The sequence below is a fragment of the Haliotis cracherodii genome, unplaced genomic scaffold (genome assembly GCF_022045235.1).
Source record: "Haliotis cracherodii isolate W230 unplaced genomic scaffold, xgHalCrac1.p SCAF_13, whole genome shotgun sequence".
NCBI classification, from domain to species: Eukaryota; Metazoa; Mollusca; class Gastropoda; order Lepetellida; family Haliotidae; genus Haliotis; species Haliotis cracherodii.
In genome coordinates, this window is record NW_027266268.1 from 7649119 (window position 1) to 7670666 (window position 21548).

The 21548-nt window shown below is 39.6% G+C and overlaps 1 protein-coding gene across 1 annotated transcript in view; it reads left to right on the plus strand.

Moving 5' to 3' along the window:
• Nucleotides 1-7581: 7581 nt before the first annotated feature.
• Nucleotides 7582-21548, plus strand: part of LOC139459565 (uncharacterized protein DDB_G0284459-like) — a 68114-nt gene continuing 54147 nt past the window's right edge. The window contains exon 1 of the mRNA XM_071241116.1: nucleotides 7582-10072. Within this exon, the coding sequence (XP_071097217.1) occupies nucleotides 7823-10072 (2250 nt within the window). The 5' untranslated portion in view covers nucleotides 7582-7822. The remainder of the gene's footprint in view (nucleotides 10073-21548) is intronic.

Below are 21548 nucleotides of genomic sequence, written 5' to 3' on the forward strand. Positions count from 1 at the left end.
ATTAAGCATTTTAAAAATGTTCCTTAAAATGGGGCGTACCAGGAAAATATGATACAGTTCTAAAAGCTGACGTTGAATCTGGGATTCGAACCTGTGCGGTATTTGGATCGCAGCTAGACAATAGCTTGGCCACGCAGAACGCACGCGAAGAGCCTTGTGAGTTACATATGTTGATGCATTATGTAACATATGTAAAGTGCCCGAAGATGAAAAACACATTTTGTATAGCTGTGTTTACTTGTAGGGGGCACGGGTGGCCCAGTCGTCTAAGGCGCCATGATTCGCTGTGCAGAGTTGTGTCCCCTGGGCACGCCTGAAACCTATGATCGTGGGTTCGAATCCCGGTTCGCCCCGTTTATGTTTCTAGGTTTGTCAGCACCATACCCATGCTCGTGGGTTTCACCGAAGTGGTAAACGTCTCATCACTTCGGGTTTTCCTCCCACATTAAGCTGACACGCCGTCATATAACTGGAATGCTGTTAAAAGCAGCGTTAAACCTCACTCACTCACTAAATTTGTAACTATATTTGTACAAGGCCTGAACTACGAATAAACATTTCTGTCTGTCGGTTTGTCACACACACAAGCACGCGCGCGCGCTAAATGATATAGAGGATGAATTTCAAATGCTTCTAGCGTGTCGTTCATACTCTATTTTAACGAAGAGGGCATAAACGTTATGTTATCGCACCAAAAAATGTGTTCAGTTCAAGAAAGGTACAAATGAAACACAATGCAGGGTGCGGTGACATGTTTATTTCATAAAATAACATTACGAAGACGATTATAAGTAAAGCGAGAGTTCCAATGGCCCTGGGGCGAGTTTGGTAGGTTGTCTGGGATGATAATATTGACACAGGCGTGTCGGCACTGTTCAATTCTATTAGTTATATGATTGATGATATGAACACATTCTACCTTGAAATCTCAGGATTAATACCCAACGCTTTTTATTATACATATAAATTTATTTATAGAAACGTCCGGGCGAAAGAAAGTACAGACTTTAAAATTGACACTTCACTATACTAATATTACTGTGTACTGTGAAATATGGATCCCGTGTTCCCCGAGACGTCATTTGCGCGACTGTTTGCATGTCATATCGCCAATGACAACCATATCAGATACATCACCATCGAATTTACCATTTCATGTTTTGTTTCTTTTGCCAGGCAGTTTTAATAAAGATAAGCGAGTGTATAAAAATCCACCGAAGCAAACGTTAAAAGAATTAAACGCGTTCAACAGCATTGTTGGCGTAATATATGTGGTCATTGTTGACGTCGTGTTGACCATGTTAGCTTTACGGCGATATAAGATTGCTTCTTAACTACAGCTAAGTGTGAGGTGGACACTTCTTCAAAAAGTGGAGACTAAGGTGAATATTACTCAGCAGTTTAGAAAGATCGAATATTATTGCTTTCCGAATTTTAGCGACTCAGTGCTCTTTGGTCAGTTGAAGCGATATGACGTCACATTCCTTCATTGTTGGTGGCAATTCGATATGATGTAATTCTTTGTTCATGGCCTCACAATTCGATAATATCACGATTTCTTAACAATAGGTTCAATTAATTTATATATTTCTTTTTGTTTGTTGTGTAACACCACACTCAGCAATAATCCAGCTATATGACGGCGGTCTGTACATAATCGAGTCTTGACCGGACAATCCAGTGATAGACATCATGAACATCGATCTAGGCAAATGGGATACGATGACATGCATCAACCAAGCCTCCGAGCATGACCACTCGATCCCGTTAGTCGCCTCGTATGACGAGCATGGGTTGCTGAAGATCAATTCTATTCTGGCTCTTCACGGGTAGCCCAATTCGGTCGCCTCTTACAGCCAGTTGGGGACTCGTTCTACTCCTGGGTTCCTACGGGGTGAATTTATATATGTGATGCTGACATTGTCACGGGTTTTGTTCGTTTTCATGATATAAAAATAAGTAATATACATATATACAATAACACTCAATACTTGGATTATGGATGATATATTTCGTTAATGACTGCTGTAAGTCCATCGCCAAAGGCTCGGGGCTTCTCCCATTCCTTCACTGGGGACGGTTAATTAATAACTCCTAATTAATAGCTCATTGGTAATTGCCTAATTATTAAATGCGTGTGTGACAGAACAGCGAACACTACTCTCTCTCTCTCTCTCTCTCTATTCTATATTTTACGTACGCATTCTACAGTCACGAGCAAAGACTATCAATAAGCCTGTACTGATTACCTCCCTTTATTAACAACCCACGCCAGTCTCATTTTTCCACAACGATCGATATGTTGAGTTCCCAATATACACGCGACGTAAATAACACCTGATCTCTGAACCCGTCCACATCCTTCACACTGTGTCTGCAGCCCTAGCGCCACCGACTGGCCAAGCCATGTGCACCTGCTTATAACTGGTTACAGTCTGTTCCGAACATCTACTGAAGGGGAATGAATGCAATTATCTAAAATTTCAGGGGTAAAGGTTGTTAAACTGAATTCGGTATATTCTTACGAGATAGACAATGAAAAAAAGAGAAGCAAAACACTGTCAATAATTATTTGGTAGAACCACGGTTTTAAGCATGTCAGCATAACCTACAATTACCTGTAGTATGTAAGTGATTACAAATGTACTCACAAACAAACAATCACTACGTTTTAGCCTTTGTATGATAGGGTGTCTATATGTTCATTCTTTCTTTATTTTCTTAAAACAATGTATTTTTATTCGATTCTAATAAAGGACAAAGGAATTTAAAACTAACAGGTATTCGTCGTTTCTAGTTAGAACCATAGGAAGGCGATGTGGACATGCATAGATGTATATTGAGGTGTAAAGAACTAGAGAATATGGGCATACTTATTCAAACTTATTTTAATAAGATGGGTTTATGAAAAATATGGAGATGTGATATTGATGACATTATGGACGTCTTCGACTTGTGTTGCCGCAGTGTTGCACAGTGAGGTCCAGTGGGTATTATAGTTGTACACCGAGGTCCAGTGGGCATTATAGTTGTACACCGAGGTCTAGTGGGTATTATAGTTGTACACTGAGGTCCAGTGGGTATTATAGTTGTACACCGAGGTCCAGTGGGTATTATAGTTTTACATTGAGGTCCAGTGGGCATTATAGTTGTACACTGAGGCCCAATGGGTATTATAGTTGTACTGTGAGGTCCAGTGGGTATTATAGTTGTACACCGAGGTCCAGTGGGCATTATAGTTGTACACCGAGGTCCAGTGGGTATTATAGTTGTACACCGAGGTCCAGTGGTTATTATAGTTGTACACTGAGGTCCAGCGGGTATTATAGTTATACACCGAGGTCCAGTGGGCATTATAGTTGTACACTGAGGCCCAATTGGTATTATAGTTGTACACCGAGGTCCAGGGGGTATTATAGTTGTACACCGAGGTCCAGGGGGTATTATAGTTGTACACTGAGGTCCAGCGGGTATTATAGTTGTACACTGAGGTCCAGTGGGTATTATAGTTGTACTGTGAGGTCCAGCGGGTATTATAGTTGTACACTGAGGTCCAGTGGGCATTATAGTTGTACACCGAGGTCCAGTGGGTATTATAGTTATACACCGAGGTCCAGTGGGCATTATAGTTGTACACCGAGGTCCAGTGGGTATTATAGTTATACACCGAGGTCCAGTGGGCATTATAGTTGTACACCGAGGTCCAGCGGGTATTATAGTTATACACCGAGGTCCAGTGGGCATTATAGTTGTACACCGAGGTCCAGCGGGTATTATAGTTATACACCGAGGTCCAGTGGGCATTATAGTTGTACACTGAGGCCCAATTGGTATTATAGTTGTACACCGAGGTCCAGGGGGTATTATAGTTGTACACCGAGGTCCAGGGGGTATTATAGTTGTACACTGAGGTCCAGCGGGTATTATAGTTGTACACTGAGGTCCAGTGGGTATTATAGTTGTACTGTGAGGTCCAGCGGGTATTATAGTTGTACACTGAGGTCCAGTGGGTCCCAAGTTACCCACGCTTGGAGTACGAGTCAACTACAACCAGTAGGTGATTGAGTACAATTTTACGCCGCTTTTAACAACATTCACAGCAATATCACGGTGGGGGACACCAGAAATGGGCTTCAAACATTGTGCCAATGTGGGGAATCGAACTCGGGTCTACGCCGGGACGAGCTCACGCTTTAACCACTGGCTTATCCCACCGCCCTTACCATCAAGTTATCACAATGTGGGCCCTGGTTGATTGTGTGTCGTGTACTATGTCAGTGTGTGTCGTTGCTGGCTCTATTAACAACTAATTTGGCTGGTTAGATTCCATAATTTACAATCCAGGGAAATATAACCGAAGCTAAGTGTGGTATAAACATCAGTCATTCACTCTTATAATACCAGCCGTAGTGATTGTGTTTTAATAATACAATATGTATTTCCATTGACAATATGAAACTACCTAATAATAGAAATCACACGTGATCATGACTGCCGACAGTGCCGGAATATAGTTCTTTTATATCTCATGGCTCACGTGGTGGGCTTTGGTTTACCAGCACAATAGCCTGTAACGGGTTTGACCAAAGCTTTAAAAGAGATGAGAACATTATAATACTATACAAGTTTAACAATATGTTTGTTTCCATTTCTGCCTGATCTGTTCATTCCATATAGGATTACGAACCAGTATTGCCGTAAAAAGGTGACTATGCTTGTCATAAAAGGCGACTAACGGGATCGGGTGGTCAGGCTTGCTGACTTGGTTGATACATGTCACGGATCCCAATTGCGTGGATCGATGCTCATGATATTAATGATTGGATTGTCTGGTCCAGACTCGATTATTTACAGACCGCCGTCATATAGCTGGAATATTGCTGTGTGCGGGGTTAAACAACAAACAAACAAAAACATTTATCCAACCCAAGACAAGCTGATTCCATTGTTTTCCTGTAACAATAGTAGGATTATAAAGACGTTTGTAAATTTTCTATTCTTTGAATTAGCTATATACTGTAATTTTCTACAGGATGCTCCAGTTATATATAAACCTAAAATATGGTAATTTCTTCTCATCTATGCTAATCATGAATGTAATATCTGTGTTGTGTCTGAACTATGTCAAGCGACGTATGGTAATGCCCTGTACATGAATAATGGACCTGTGCGCCCTTTACATTATTGGAAACACTCAATAGGCTTGTTTGTACTTCGACATTGAAATTAACGGGAAACCATTTCAAGGAAGGAATAGTATTTCATCATACGTCGAATGAGATCCGGGGTAGAATAGGTCTTCAGCAACCCATGCTTGCCGTAAAAGGCGACTATGCTTGTCGTAAAAGGCGACTAACGGGATCGGGTGGTCAGACTCGCAGACTTGTTTGATGCATGTCATCAATCCCAATTGCGTGGATCGATGCTTATGATATCAATCACTGGATTGTCTGGTCCAGACTCGATTATTTACAGACAGCCGTCATATAGCTGGAATATTGCTGAGTGCGGCGTAAAGCAACAAACAAACAAACGTCGAATGAAGTTGTCGCATCCAGTGACATGAACCAAAAAATGATGTATTTATATCAGTCAAATGCAGACTATCCCACCCCTTCCCTCTGATTCCACCCCTCCTGGGGTAGTATATTCCTAAATCTGCCTCTGCTTGTCGTAATATACCTAGACAATGCTAAGCGGCGTACTCTTAACTCGCTCACTCTAATTATGTTGAGGATTGTTACCTGGATGGTGAGGGTTCCGCGAGGAATGACACCATCACCGTCCCGGGCATGGCGGATACAGGTCTTTATTTCTGTATAAATTACAACCAAAGACAATAAATAGATCACACACACCCCACCCACCCCCTTTTCAAAAAAGCTGTATCCGCCCATGCCGAGGATACGGGCTCCGTCCCAGAATGTCACCTTGGCCCGCTGACGTACCATATAGACATGTATACGGAAGTCGTACCGCTGGATCTATTTCTTCTGTTTAACATTCTTACGTCTTATTTGACAAAAAGAAAAGTGGGTTGGCCACAGCTAAGACCTTTTACGTCTGTTTCAATTACCTTGGTTTAGTTTGTATACCTGTATGTTGAGTGACGTCTGTCTGTTCTGCAGCCGCGTGTAAATGTTCTGAAGCGGGCGTTGACGAAGGCGAGCATCCTGTGTTCTAAGTCATTGACACACCTGGCTGAGTCAGCATTTTAAAGACTAACTTTTATTTCTGCATAAAACAATTACGCAACGTCATACGCCCGGGCCATGACACTCCCATTAAGCTCTAGGTGCGTTATGTCGTGTCAGCGTACATCTACTGAATACTAAAACAAAACCACATGCCGGTACTTCTATCCTAGTATGTTCTGTATGTGTTGTGAGTTTATGTTTATTTGAGTACAAACACATGCTGATTCAATAATTTGAGCAGTATTTATCGGAGAACTATTATAGAACAGGAAATGTAAGCGAGAGTAATAAACTGTTGACAAACCGGATATGAAAATCTCACAGAAAACGATATAAGCTTACTGTTTGTGACGTCATATCTAGATGTACTGTGACGTCACGAGAGACGTCGGGCTGCTCGTTTGAAGCCACCCACTGACAGGTGCTTGTGAGAGTGATGACTATATAATTAAGAGGATGGCTGATTAAAGTAACAGGCTTATGTCCCAAGACTATTTTGGGATATAAGAGGAAACAAAGTGTATTCATATACGTATATATGTAGTACTTAAGTTTGGTGAAAACTTTGATTATTGTTCAGCTGACAGCTTCAAGGTATTTCGAATGTGAACTATATAATCTTCTTTCGAAAATAAAAATCATATTAATTTTTACATTATTATTCTCTAGTATTTCAATACAAGCACCGTTATACATTAAAAACTTATAATACTATATTTATATCTAAGTGATAGGCACATATCTAACCCTGACATAGCTTAGAAATAACGTGGAGAAGTGTGTGAATATATGCATTAAAAAAACCCATCAGAATGATTATTGACTGATTGCGAAAATGATTAAAATAACATTTAAACACTGCATCCTACGAAGGGGATGCATTATGCCCAAGTGCGTATCATACAAAAGAAAATACATTAAACTAATAATAAATAACATTACTCCACTGAAAATAATAATGTTGTTGACCAAACCGATACCGGCAGCAATAATCCTATTTCATGGGCAGCGCATATTCCATGTTTTGTACCCAACAGTGAGGTGATCTGAAAGGGGACACACTAAGTTCCGTGGCTACTTAAACCTCTAAAGTTTATTGACAACAAGGGCCCTAATTAGTCACCTTACGGTTCAGTACCCCCTGGGATGAAAAGAACCTGTAGTACGGCTGGGTTAATACTTTGCCCAGAACAATTGATGTCTTGGGCGGGGCCTTTTGAATGAATCACCGATCTTAGCTTACAGTTGTGGGTCAAAGGTTGAGCGACATTTTGCTTCAAATTTGCTTCCCCGTGTGGCCGGTGGTTGTAGTCTGCGTTATTACTCAACTAGGGAAACATTCCCCTTTTCGAATTGATTTTCCCTAACGTCGGAGAGATCTTAAACAACCCCTTCTCGCGGGCAGCGCGAGACAGTCGCATCGCTATTCACCAGATGCGACCTTCACCTTGGATGGCATGTACTCTGCTCTAGTGTGACGTCAAAACTTCCCCTCCTTCCTCCGAGGCGAGACACACACTTCACCGGCGGAAGAAACAAAATACAACAGAGACCCCAAAACTGGATATCCTCGAACGATGGACAGAAATTAAGGATATTTAATTGGTGGTGAATCATTCTTATGTATGCCCGGTGTTATTGATATGGCATCAGTTCCGACATGGCCACAGTCGAGTCTGTCAGCGACCGGATCAGAAGACATTGACAGGTTTCGCTCAACATGGAGACGGGAGGGTGAGGAACGAAACAGGGTAACTGGTGACTCTATAATCGTGAATGGGATCCGATCTGGAAGTGACAGATGTGTAGACGAACAGGATATTAACAGTTCAACCATGGCGGGGAAAAATAAGGTAGGACATCTGAATGACTCTGATCATATTGTGTCAGTTCACAACAATCCTTTTTTCAAAACTTATGGGATTCGAACCCAGCGACCCGAGAGCCGTGTTGACGATCCAAGTGTGCACGAGGGATCTGGAACTCTTAGATCAGCAAATATCAAAGAAAATGATGGTGTATTTGAAGAAGATGAACCCCACGTATACAAACCGGGATCAGGGTTTGTACACAAACTTATGGGCAAGTTCTCCTCACTCTCCACCAGGGACGACCACAGTTACAGACCGAAGAGGACTTCAAGTTTGGAAAACCTTTTGGACGGACATCACAAACATGATGTACATAATAAGGAAGATGTTCCCAGACGGGTCCAGGAAGGGTTGTCTAGCTTCAGTAAGAGTGTTGAAAATGTTAACCACATGAGTAAGCCTCTTCGACCTCTTAGGGTACCTACTTATCGCTCTGTGTCGGAGTCGAGTGATAAAAAATCTAAAGTGAAATCACCCAGAGAGTCAACGGATGCACCTTTCTTAGGCCGAGATGACATTATTATTATTGAAAAAGAACATTCGGAAAAACAAGACCAAAAAATATCTCAGGCATTGGATAGTCCAGGCAAATTCACTGGACCCCAGGTGATAAGTTTGAAGGATGACACTAACAATTTTGATGAGCTTCCAAAACCCAATACTGTTCTCAGTGTGCGCAGCATGTTTGAAAAGCCGACTCCCGCCCCTCCCATGCCAGTGTACACAACAGCTACTGGGCCTGTTGTTGTTTCTCCAACAAATAATTTGAAAAGCCCGCCTTTCTCTTCACACAAGATTGTTAGCAAAGTTTCACCATCTGTATCTACAGAGTCTACACAGAGTAATGTTTCCAAGACAACAACAGAGGCAGCAACTGGGCCATCACAGAAGCGCAAGGCTCCGCAACCACCTGTTGGAGTACTGTTAGAACAGAAGAGTGGTTTGCCAACTCCAAGACCTCGGTCAAGACAGAGTCCTGTTATTGCTGTGGCCCCATTTGTTAATGATGCAAATTTGGTCAAACAAGAAAGTGAGGTTATCAAAAGTGGAAATAATGGGAACGTTGAGTCAGGCGGCATTTGGCCTGAAGAATCGGTGGCTAAGGTCTTTGATTCCTCAGCTGTTATAAAACCACCAATAGCTCCTGTGCGGTCATCTAAAACTAAACAGTATTCTGCTTCAACCATAAAAGAGACCACTCAAACCACAGAAAAACACACCGTAAACACAACTACAAAATCCGACACAGATTTCAAGATGGAAAAAGAGAAACCATCAAAAGCTGATACTAAAACTAACATCAATGGAACCAGCTCAAATGGTGGTTCTTCTAGATCAACGGTGGAACCAGTCTACCCAAAAGAACCAAGCTCAAGAATTCAAACAAGTGTTAGTTATGAAAACAGTTCGAAATTTGATAATATATTTCCAAGTGAAAAATCCATTAGTGACTTGGATACCCATTTGGAATTACATTCACAAGATCAAACCCCTGTGGAATGTCTACCTGAGGGATCTGGACCTATGAAGGGAATCCCACGCTTTATATCAGACCGGTTAAAGAAAGACGGGAACCAAACAGGACATCATCAAGCATCGGTCGTAAATAATTCTTCTAGTCAAGAGGAAAATAGTATACGATCATCCACGTCTCAATCAGAGGCAGATCCCCCAGTAGCAAGAAAACGCAAGAACAATACTCCAATAGAAGAACCGCCAGAACCGCGAGATAATGCCAATCTTTTGAATTTTAGAAAAAATCTAAAATCTGTTTCGGATTCTAAAAAACCAGTGTCTCAGGTTTTTGATACAAGTCAAATTGTCCGGACACCTGTAAACCACATTCCAAAACTGGATCTATCTAGTATTACAGACGATCAGCGCAATGGCTTTCACCCACAGGAGGGATACAAACCCACAGATATTAAACCGTGTAAGATCATCTTCATTGGTGCCAACGTTAAGACGGGTCGTTCGCTACTGGACAAGAAGAAACTGTCAAAGGTAAGTCACTCCATCACAGAATTTACTCTCGTCTACATTTGCAGTAGGGTGGCCTATTGGTTAAAGCGTTTGCTTGTGAATACCCAGGTCCTATTCGCGACATGGGTACAATAAGTGAAGCCCGTTCATGGTGTCCCATGTAATGATATGGCTTGAACAGTGCTTACAGAAGGGTGAAATCCTTCTACAAGCTGTCTACGCACTCTGGTCTATGAGAAGTGTGGAAAGAAATGCACTCCACAGTGTCATATATCTGTACTTTTGTTTCAAAGAAGGTGCATTGACACTGACATTTTGGTGATATTTTCAATTTATTGTCTTCATTCGTTAGTATAGATCAGGTTTGTTTGTTTGTGTGGAAGTTATATGTTTCTCCCCATTTCATGGCTACTTTTAGAATCAGGAAGTAAACGAGATCTGCATAAATAACCAGTGAAGTTATGGTGTATGCGATGCTAGAGAGAGCAAGTTTATTGCTCAAAAGTTTTCAAGTTTGGTTTTAGAAACCATTATATGTTTAATGAGGAAAACAATGTAGAGGGCAAATTTGCATATATTTAGTTTCAACTATTATATCTCCTATACAATGTATGTGTTAAGTTGCTGTACGACTAAGTATGGTGTATATGGTTTACAGTAGCAGTGTCACTGTGACATGTACGGTGGAGAACAGTTATGTCAAAATGCACCTTGTGATCAGGTGTTTTACCAGCCGTGACTTTTTGAAGACAAGATCTTTGTTTAAGGATGGGAAGTTGCACTGATGAATTGACACAAATCTACCATAACCCTTTAAATATATAATCAATCATGTGGTGGTGTCTTGACAACTCTCATGTTCAAAGTGACATAAAATGTGGATTTTCAAGTTTCACCTCTTTGTCCATTCACCCATCATAAACACGTGTTAACGTCCCACTCAATCCTTGACAAACAGGGTCCCCGTAGTCTTCTCTCCCTCCCCACCTTCTCCCCCCTCCCACCTTCTCCCCCCTCCCCACCCACATCTATGGTCAATGAGGCATGCTGTGCATTATGGAGTTGCACCTATGTCAGAATGACAAAAGCTGTTAGACAATTCCTTGTTTCAAGGCTGCCCATTGGGTAATCATCTGTTAAAACAATTGCCATTGGTCAATCTGCCTGGGGGTACATACTTCGACATGAAGAGAATGTAAATGCTGACAGCTGTATATATAAAGGTTTAATGACTTGATCAACAGGTATCTGTGTTGAAAGACGTACGGGGTGTACACCTATGTCTGTTTATCCAGTGTATTCAGTGTATTGTTAGCTCTAACCAGGCTGCATAGTTGTAAATGGAGCCTCCTTTGTGAAAGAACAAACAGACTGTTTGCATGTGTAGTGAAAGAATTAGTCAGTTCTTGATGCAAGGCGCAATATTCATGTCAACAAAGTGCTAAATGACCAATAGAATCCTGTTTTGGGTATTGGAAAAGTAGGTGTGGAACATTGCGACTTCCTGACACTTATTTGGATTAACTTATTGTCTGGATATTAATTTAATCAGTTAGTAAGCATATCTTGGTAGGTTGTGTTTCATTGAATGAGAAGTTGACACTTGAGGGTAAGACGCCATCTTGATATGTTGTATACTGGTGTCATGTCTCAAACTTTGGGATACTTCACGTAAGCTGCCTACTTTTGTAGTATTCACAACTATATTTACTGATCCAGCACAGGCATCACACATATATTCACATATCATGCAGTAAACAATGGGTGACAAAAGATGCTATGTCTTGGATACTGCTAATTAGACAGGTATATCGCTTTTTGTGAGGTCATTAGGGCAGAGCACGAACCTATTCAGATTAGAAGTAACCTGAAACAGAATTTCAAGTAGTGATGTCGCAGTTCACGAGTACAACAGTGCATTGTAGGCATCTTTGCACGATACGATACGATACCCGATAGACTTAATATGGCATTGATTCACATTTAACCTCATATCGTTTTTCCAACTTGATCTGGATTGATATCAATAAGCATGTACAAACTATTTTCTAATTCCTCATAACTTTGTTGTGTTACGGATATGAAACCGGCCCGAAACTAGACTGACCTAGACTATTTTCTCATACAGAATAGTTGACTTGACTCAGTGTCCTGTTGATGAGTAGAGTATTTTTTTAAAAATGTCTACTAATTGTTGTAAAAATAGACTGGAAGGGAGTTAATATACCATATTCAACGTAATAAGCACCCAGGGCGCTCTCAAAATAGAAATAGGGGGCTCTTATTAGAATATAATTTTGGTGAAAGAGTTGAAAGATCGTAAATTTCGTGGTTTATGCTGACAGCCTGAAATGATACAAAAGTCTGTGCATATTATACACGACCGATATATTTTTCAAGAAATTAAATGCCCGTAATTAAGGGTGCATATAACACACAAGTGCGTATTATACGCAAATAAATAAGTCTTGTGTACATTGGTCAATTGGAAGGGTGCTAATTGGGATTTTTCACTAGCCAATATATCAGCAAATATCTCCATGGGCGCTTATCAGAGTGGGGCGTTTATTACACCGAATACAGTATATTGAATACCCCAAAATAACTATCAATACCCAATGTGAATGATAAATTATCTGGAGCCCTTGTTCACAGGTACTTCAGGGAATAGGTCTTCAGCAACCCATGCTTGCTGTAAAAGGCGACTATGCTTGTCGTAAAAGGCGACAAACGGGATCGGGTGGTCAGGCTCGCTGACTTGGTTGATATATGTCATCGATTTCAATTGCGTGGATCAAAGCTCATGCTATCAATCACTGGATTGTCTGGTCCAGACTCGATTATTTACAGACAGCCGTCATATAGCTGGAATATTGCTGAGTGCGGCGTAAAACATCAAACAAACTTCAGGGAATCGCCCTGATTGTAATCCCTGGCTTGGTGACACCGTACCCTTGCTCCTTGGTTTGACCACATCAGTAAATGCTTCACCTTGATCACTTCAGCTTGCCTCCTCCATTTAAGTGACACACTGTTATAAGTTAAAGCTGACATCATGTTAGTTAATAATGGCGTTAAACACATCTCACTTAGTCACTTAGTCAACTATATTTTAACAAACGTACATACCACGACAACATTTAAATAATCACATCTTGACCAAACAAACCAGTGATGTGCAATGATCCATGCTGTTGGGTGCACACAAGCAAACAGTCGAACTACACAATCGGTTTTCATTTTACTCTGACACAATAAGTACAGGTCCATTGGGACCCATCTTGCCCTGTGTTCAACACATTGTTGTTATAGACCAGGCAGTCAGGGTTACTGGCACTGCACCAGAGCACTGCCTTTGAACAGCCTTTGATGAAGACTAGAATTTGTTATAATGGTCTTAATCTCTGGTCAGGGCGGTTTTGTCACTTGTTCTGGCAATTAAACTAATTAGGCGTGAGTAGACAGCCATCATTATCAGCTCTTGAGGTGGAGCTATGCAGTGTCCCACTCATTATGCTGTACTGTATATTGGGAAGCAATGGGATTACATAAACATGTATCAATGTTGTCCGAATGTAGTAGGTCAAACCATCTGCTTCAATTACACTGAAACCATTTTTTAGAAGCCTCAAAATAAAACAAAAGGCCCAAGGCTTCACGTATTGTAACCATGTTGGGAATCGAACCCGGGTCTTCGGCGTGACGAGCTTTAACCAATAGGCTACCCGACCGCCCCTTCTGACGATATAAATAAACAAACCCACAACATGTATGATAACGTGACATATATTCATCATGCATGTATTCTAACTACATTCTTCAGTTGTGAGACAGTTTTCTCTCCTATAAGCTTAATATCAGCTCATGATGAGTTCGGAGGCTTCACTGCATTTCTTGATGAGCTGATAACCCAGAAGATAGTTAATAGATACAATGTGGGAAGCCCATATCTGATGTTCCGGCCGTGATATTGCTAGAATATTGTTAAAAGCGCCGTAAAACCGTATTCACTCGCTCACACTCACATGATTATGTAAGCGATGATCAGTTCCGCTGAAAGTAGATCTACTGTATTCGACGTAATAAGTGGCCAGGGTGCTCTCAAAATAGAAATAGGGGGCTCTTATTAGAATAAATATATTAGAAATTACATTTTGTGGTTTATGCTGACAGCCCGAAATGATACAAAAGAAAAGTCTGTGTGTATTATACACGACAGATATATTTTTTCAGAATGAAATTGCCCATAATTAATGGTGCATATAACACATGAGTGCATATTATACATGAATAAATATGTCGTGTGTCCATTGATCAATCGGAAGGGGTGCTAATTGGAATTGTTTAGCCAATATGTTAGCAAATATCGCCATGGGTGCTTATTAGAGAGGGGCGCTTATTATGTCAAATACAGTAACTATTAAATGAGTTCTCTGGTAGCATTGGTTCCTGTGGAACAGTCCTTACTAGAGATAAAGTTCCAGAGAAACCCACTTTCTGGAGGTATGAACACTGTTAGAATAGCACCACCAACACATCTGAGACTGCTCAAGCTCTTGACCATGTAGAATAGCAGTTGTTTTGTTTCCAAATGAGTGTTGCTGTTAGCAGTGTTCAAAACTAAGGTGGCCCTTGAGACCTCCTGTGTGGGGACCCTGCATATTTGACTTTTAATTTTAGCGATAAGGACCCTTTGACTTACCTTATTTGACGTAATAAGCGCCTAGGGCGCTCTCAAAATTAGAAATAGGGGGCTCTTATTAGAATATTATTTTGGTTGACAAAACAGAGTTGAAAGATAGATTTCGTGGTTTATACTGACGGCCTGAACTGTTTATATACGACAGATATATTTTTCCAGAATTTAATTGCCCATGATTAAGGGTGCATGTAACACACGAGTGTGTATCATACACGAATAAATAAGTCTTGGGTACATTGATCAATCGGAAGGGGTGCTAATTTGGATTGTTCACTTGCCAATATATTAGCAAATATCGCTGTGGGCACTTATTAGAGCGGAGCGCTTATTGCGTCGAATACGGTATATCTTTTGTTCAGATTTTACTTGAATGTTTTTTTAGGTTGTGGTGATATAAACATAACAACTGGCACACATGTACGCACATGCAAACACATGCACATACACACAGTCTTGGATAGGTAGGGGGTTAAGAAAAATAAATACTAAATAGAATATCAGGTAATCTAATTAAAATATTAATCACATTCTTCCGCTTTTCCAATTAAGTATTTTAATAGTAGGTGTGGGTAAGAAACATATATTTATGATTTTCGGATGTAAATCAAGTATTTGATTTTGTGTGGTGTTAGGAGCACGTTAATCCTCATCTATTAAATGAGCAATCATATCTACATGATCGTCCCATTAAGATGGGTTTTGTGATCATCATAGAAACATGTTTCTGGCGCCATCTGGTGGACGGCTTGACAGTCTTTAGCCGGCTTCATACTGTTTATTGATGGTTATTGATCAGCCAGGTGTAACTTTGTGTACACGTTTGTTTACAGTGGCACTTGTTGACAGTTTGTGGGGACCCAGCTATCAGACTTGATAATCAAGCATGTTGAATGATGCTATGTAATGTTAGCTGTTGCTGGTATTTGGGAAATAGTTGTGAAATTTGCATTTTTGTTCAAATGTTTTCTTTGAAGCTATTTGAAGGAGTGGACTAATCTTGAGCATTACATGAGAGATGGAAGTTTGTTTTGTTTCACTGAGGTTTTTCTTTGGGGCAATATTTTTCATAACATGATTCAATGTTTGATGGACAATGTGAGCATGTTTTAATTAATGGGTCCTAGTTTTTTATACTCCTCCACAACCTCACAAGCCAATCATGCCAATTTTCTGACACTCTTGTCTTCTTTTCGTTATTACTTTTTTTCAAAAGTTGGTGGAGGAAAAGATTTTAAACACATGTGTTTTTAAAGTGATTTGTGAAAAGTTTTGAAGATTTTTCAGTGATAGGTAGGGTAGACAAATGTTCAGTCCCAGAAATAAAGTTGTCCAACAATATGTCTAAAAACTACAAAATAAAATTCAAAAGGAACAGACAACAATGATTAATTTCAGACTTGCCAAATCATTCTAGACTTGAGTTAGATTCATTGTTGATTTATTCTCTTGGATTTTGGAGACAAATGAGACAGAAGGTTACTTAGCTTTCTATATTGACAAACTGTCATGTGTTTTTCATTACTGACATTTTTTAACAGACTCGTTGGGGACCAAAAAATATTCTTACCCAACATTTCCTGTTCCATTTGTGACTGTTTTGTCATTGGATCCATATACCACATGATCGAGAAAAAAACATCATCTTCATGTAATTTGACAAACAGTGTCTAAAGTCGTGTGACACCAAGATTGTTATGTGACGGGAAAAAAATAAAATTTTCAAAAGATAAATTAAAATTAGCCATCATTATTATTATCAAATATTAATCTTAATAATGTGAACAGTTGTAAGGACACGACTTGGACAAACTGATAATTGGGCTGCTTGAAAACTAACACGACTCTGTCAGGGGTATGAATATCTCTTCAATCATAGAACTCCGCTTTTCAAAGGTACAATTCTCGTTGAGCATCGTGCTGTTTTATTACCGGAATTAATCACGATGTGAGTAATGCTATAATAAATTGATATTGTAAGTGATAAATTGCTGTTTTGCCTCAATGGGGGAAAAAGTTGTTGCCATGGTTACCAAAATTGATGAATTTCTGCAGTGTATCAGTTGCAGTTAACCTGGACAAAGCAGTCTGTGATATAGGTCAATTTCATGTTAAGAAATCTTTGGGAAGACTTGCTCTTGGTTTTATTGTGGCCATTTGGTCACATTTAGTTTGAACTGTTTAGATACAGTTTAGGGCGGTACAATTAGCTGTAGAGTGTTGTACAGTCAGCTGTGGAGCGTGTGATACAGTTGTTGGTACAGTAGATGGTACAATTAGCTGTAGAGGGTGGTACAATTAGCTGTAGAGGGTGGTACAGTAGATGGTACAATTAGCTGTAGAGGGTGGTACAGTCAGCTTTAGAGTATGTGATACAGTCGGTGGTACAGTCATGGTACAAGATACAAGGATATTTGTACACATCAAACCTTTGAATGAAGTAATGAAAATGTTCTTCGCAAAAAAAGATCAAATAAAAATTCATGGTAATTATCCTATATTTTTTCTTTGATGTTTGGCCGACGATTCATACCATCCATCCCTTGCTGTTTTATTGTTGAAATATATGCATGAATACCACTTAGAGCATATACTTAGATTCGGCCAAACAATTTTGTGTTACATGAACAGAACTATAGATATCGCAGCCTGCTGTAAGTGTTAGCAATCATGATAAGAATTAGAGCATACAGAAACCATGAATACATACTTGAGCTAAAACCTTATCGGAACAGCAGATTTAAATTTAGATTTGAGGCCGATCCCCTCTGTTCCCTAGGATGGTGCTGTCAAGCTGACACAGACTGCTCACTGTATTAATCCACCTGCTTGGTTTGTTTGACCAATGTTGTGACTTGACTCTCAATTAGGTTGCTGTGTGTTGCATGACAGGTGATCACAAGATTCGACAGTCTGTTCATTCATTCAAAAGCACAACATGGAACTGATAATGACGACAATAGTTTTTCTAAGCAAATATTTAACGAAAATTTCAGTGTTTGAAACTTACCCGAAATGTAGCCAATCCTGTGAGGAACTATTTGAAATTACGAATGAAAGACGAACACACGTTTGAGAAATGTTCTACTCCCTTGGAAAGATGATCCTTTATATTAGACTCATTGATCACAATGTTGAGATAGTTTTTTTAGTCATTTTGAATCAGATTTGTTTGTTTTTTGTTGCTGATTATGAGTTATTTAACACATATTGTTAATGTAGTATGCAGCTTATTTTCTATCAAAAAGTCAATCTGTTACCTTTCCATTGGGAAACTGAAACAGGCAGTCTTATGCAAACAAGCTCAAATGCTTGGTAAAACAACCCTATCAATTTGGGGACTTTTCCAAGGCAACGCCCTTCACTTGAAATATCTTTTGCAAAGGTCTGCTACCTCTAAGATACCGCCATTGTGGGCCTTACCAAGGCAATGCATTCAAGTTAAGTCCCTCGGGCAAGGTTGATTATACAACTTCCAAAGCATGTACACGTTTAACAAGCCGATTTTCAAAGATGAAAACTACAAATTTTATTGCATAGCAAACTATGGATATTCCATGTAATTATGGTCTGATTTTCGTACCATGGACGTTGGTTTCCTGTTGCAAGCAGGAGACAAGGTGTTTACATCAAATCAATTGTATTGGAATTTGGGAAGAGTCTGTTGATTTAATACTGTATGATGTTATGGTTTTCCTATATCAGCCATTGTCCCTGAGTTTATAACAGCTAGCACCAGACAGCTGGCCAGCAACAGTTTGAGGTGTTCAATATATAGACAATTATATCCTGACCTGTAGGTCATGTAGGTCCATTACTTCACTACAGAGGGGGTGTTCAATATATAGACAATTATATCCTGACCTGTAGGTCATGTAGGCCCATTACTTCACTACAGAGGAGGTGTTCAATATATAGACAATTATATCCTGACCTGTAGGTCATGTAGGCCCATTAGTCCACTACAGAGGAGGTGTTCAATGCGTAGAGATAGTATAAGACAATTATATCCTGACCTGTAGGTCATGAAGGTCCATTTTTCCATTACAGGTGAGGTGTTCAATATGTAGAGATGGTATAAGAAATTATATCCTGACCTGTAGGTCATGCAGGTCCATTTGTCCATTACACAGGTAGTGTTCATTTGTAGACATGGTATAAGACAATTATCCCCTGACCTGTAGGTCCGTTAGTCCACTACAGAGGAGGTTTTTGATATGTAGACATGGCATAAGACAATTACATCCTGACTTGTAGGTCATATAGGTCCATTAGTCCACTACAGAGAGATGTGTTCAATATATAGACAATTATATCCTGACCTGTAGGTCATGTAGGTCCATTAGGCCACTACAGAGTGATGTGTTCAATATATAGACAATTATATCCTGACCTGTAGGTCATGTAGGCCCATTACTCCACTACAGAGGAGGTGTTCAATATATAGACAATTACATCCTGACCTGTAGGTCATATGGGTCCATTATTACACTACAGAGGAGGTATTCACTATGTAGACATGGTATAAGACAATTATCCCCTGACCTGTAGGTCATGTAGGTCGATAAGTCCACTAGTCCATGTAGTGTATCTGACATCATGGTCATACTTATCGACTTGGTAGATATTGACCATGCTCATAGTATCAATCACAGCATTGTCTGGTCAAGAGCATTACAGGTCACCCTCATGTAGCTGGAATATTGCTGAGTGTGGTAGACTAATGGACCTACATGACCTACAGGTCAGGATATAATTGTCTTATACAAAAAAACAAACAGAAATATGCAAATGGAAAATAAACTGCTAATTTGATCATACAATAAACTTCTGAATTAAACTGTAATAGTTCATTATCCTGTTATGTAATCTTGTTAAGCTACTTACTAAAAGTTTGTTGGATTAATTACTTAATTAGCATAATTAACAATAAGAGATTAGAAGATTAGTTCTTTTGTATGTAATTTGAGCATGACGTGTGACTATTAATACTTCTGACCTCTAGCATTAATTGAAACATGATGTTCAAATTCAACATTTGATACTTCTGTATGTGTGCGTTATGTTCATTGTCGGACACTGTGATAATTTATGTGTAGCTTAAGGTGGAAGAGCAATGATTACATTCTTCATCCAAGCCCAGATTATTATAAATTATATTGTTCCTTCCTTGGTGGTCATTTAAAAACTTCTTTGCCAAACCCATTGTCCAACTCACCCAGCTTATTGTCCAACTCACCTATCCCATTGTCCAACTCACCCATCCCATTGTCCAACTCATCCAGCCCAATGTCCAACTCACCCATCCCATTGTCCAACTTACCCAATGTCAAATCTTCTTATTTTCTTTGTCACATACAGTAAACTACGGTTATAAAGAACTCAAAGGGACCACTAATTTTAGTTCGTAATAACCGTAGTTCATTATAAGCATATATACAGCAAATGCACAACAAATGGCCAGGACTGAAAATAAGTTTGTTATATCGATCAGTTCGTTATAAGTGTGTTCATTTTAAATGTAGTTAACTGTACTCAGTTCCAGATAGATCCATTACTGTAAAGCTATCACCAAGATATTGACACAATAAGTTATAATTTTCAAACACATTTGCTCCTTGTGTATGTGCTTTATGACTTTGACAGCGTCACCTACCACCGAGGAAGTATTTCACCCTTGTTTCCTCAACAAACAAGATAATTTGTTGTGATATTCAGACATATTGCATGTTTGCTAGCCTGACTGCATGCAAATTATTACCAGTGCCCAAATGTATCTTCCTTGTCACATGATTCATTTAGTCCACACTGTCAGATATATACTCCCTTACTTTACAACTAAAGATCCAACTCTTTCCTTATTGCACTGTATGTAGCCTGCTGCACAGCATTAGGATAATGAACAGTGTTCAAGATTAAGTATAATAGTCAGGAGTCCTTATGATGGGCATGATGTGAAAAATTAATGAAAAGCATGAAAATGTCTGATGTTTCTGGAAATATCAGACATTTTCTTGCTTTTCATCAAATTTATCATCATATATTTACCAAATTAGAAACAAATCCAACATTTGGAATGACAGTTAGAAATGTCCTAGACAATGAGCATTTCTGGAACCCTTATTATTCTGAACACTTTGAAAATGCAACATCAAATGTCGTATTAAGTTCAGCAGTGTATTTAGCATGTTTAGGCATGAGGTAGTCAAACACAACAATGTTGTTTGGGTTCAAATCTCATTTGATGTGTTTCGCAACTTGAACACAAAAACACATGTCTGATGCTCGAAAACATGATAATGCATTTTCATTGTGTGTTGTGTAGACATTTTGAGTCCTTTATATTAAACATTTCACACTCCTATTTTCCGATTTCTCCCACTGCTTATTTGGGCTAATGTGAAGTTTCAATTTTGATTTGGTCATTCACACAGTTTGTATCTTGATGGTGAATGTGGGTCAGGTCTGTTATACTCCACCTCCCCTGTAAGAGATAGGTAGTAGCATAGGTCATTGTTCACATACCATCACTGTACCTGCAGTCACTAGATCACATGCAATAGTCCTGATAGAAGTGTGGGATCATTAGCATTCCTCACATGATCCTTGGCGACATTAGGCCTTTGTGTGAATCTCATAACTCACCATATCACATAGACACTGGGAGGAGCTCAGACCATTTGATACGGGGATTAGGTGTTGGTGGTGGGGATCGTGTGACAGACATATGGTATAAATGTTTGGGTCTATGTGATAGATGTATGGTATAAATGTTTGGGACTATGTGATTGATGTATA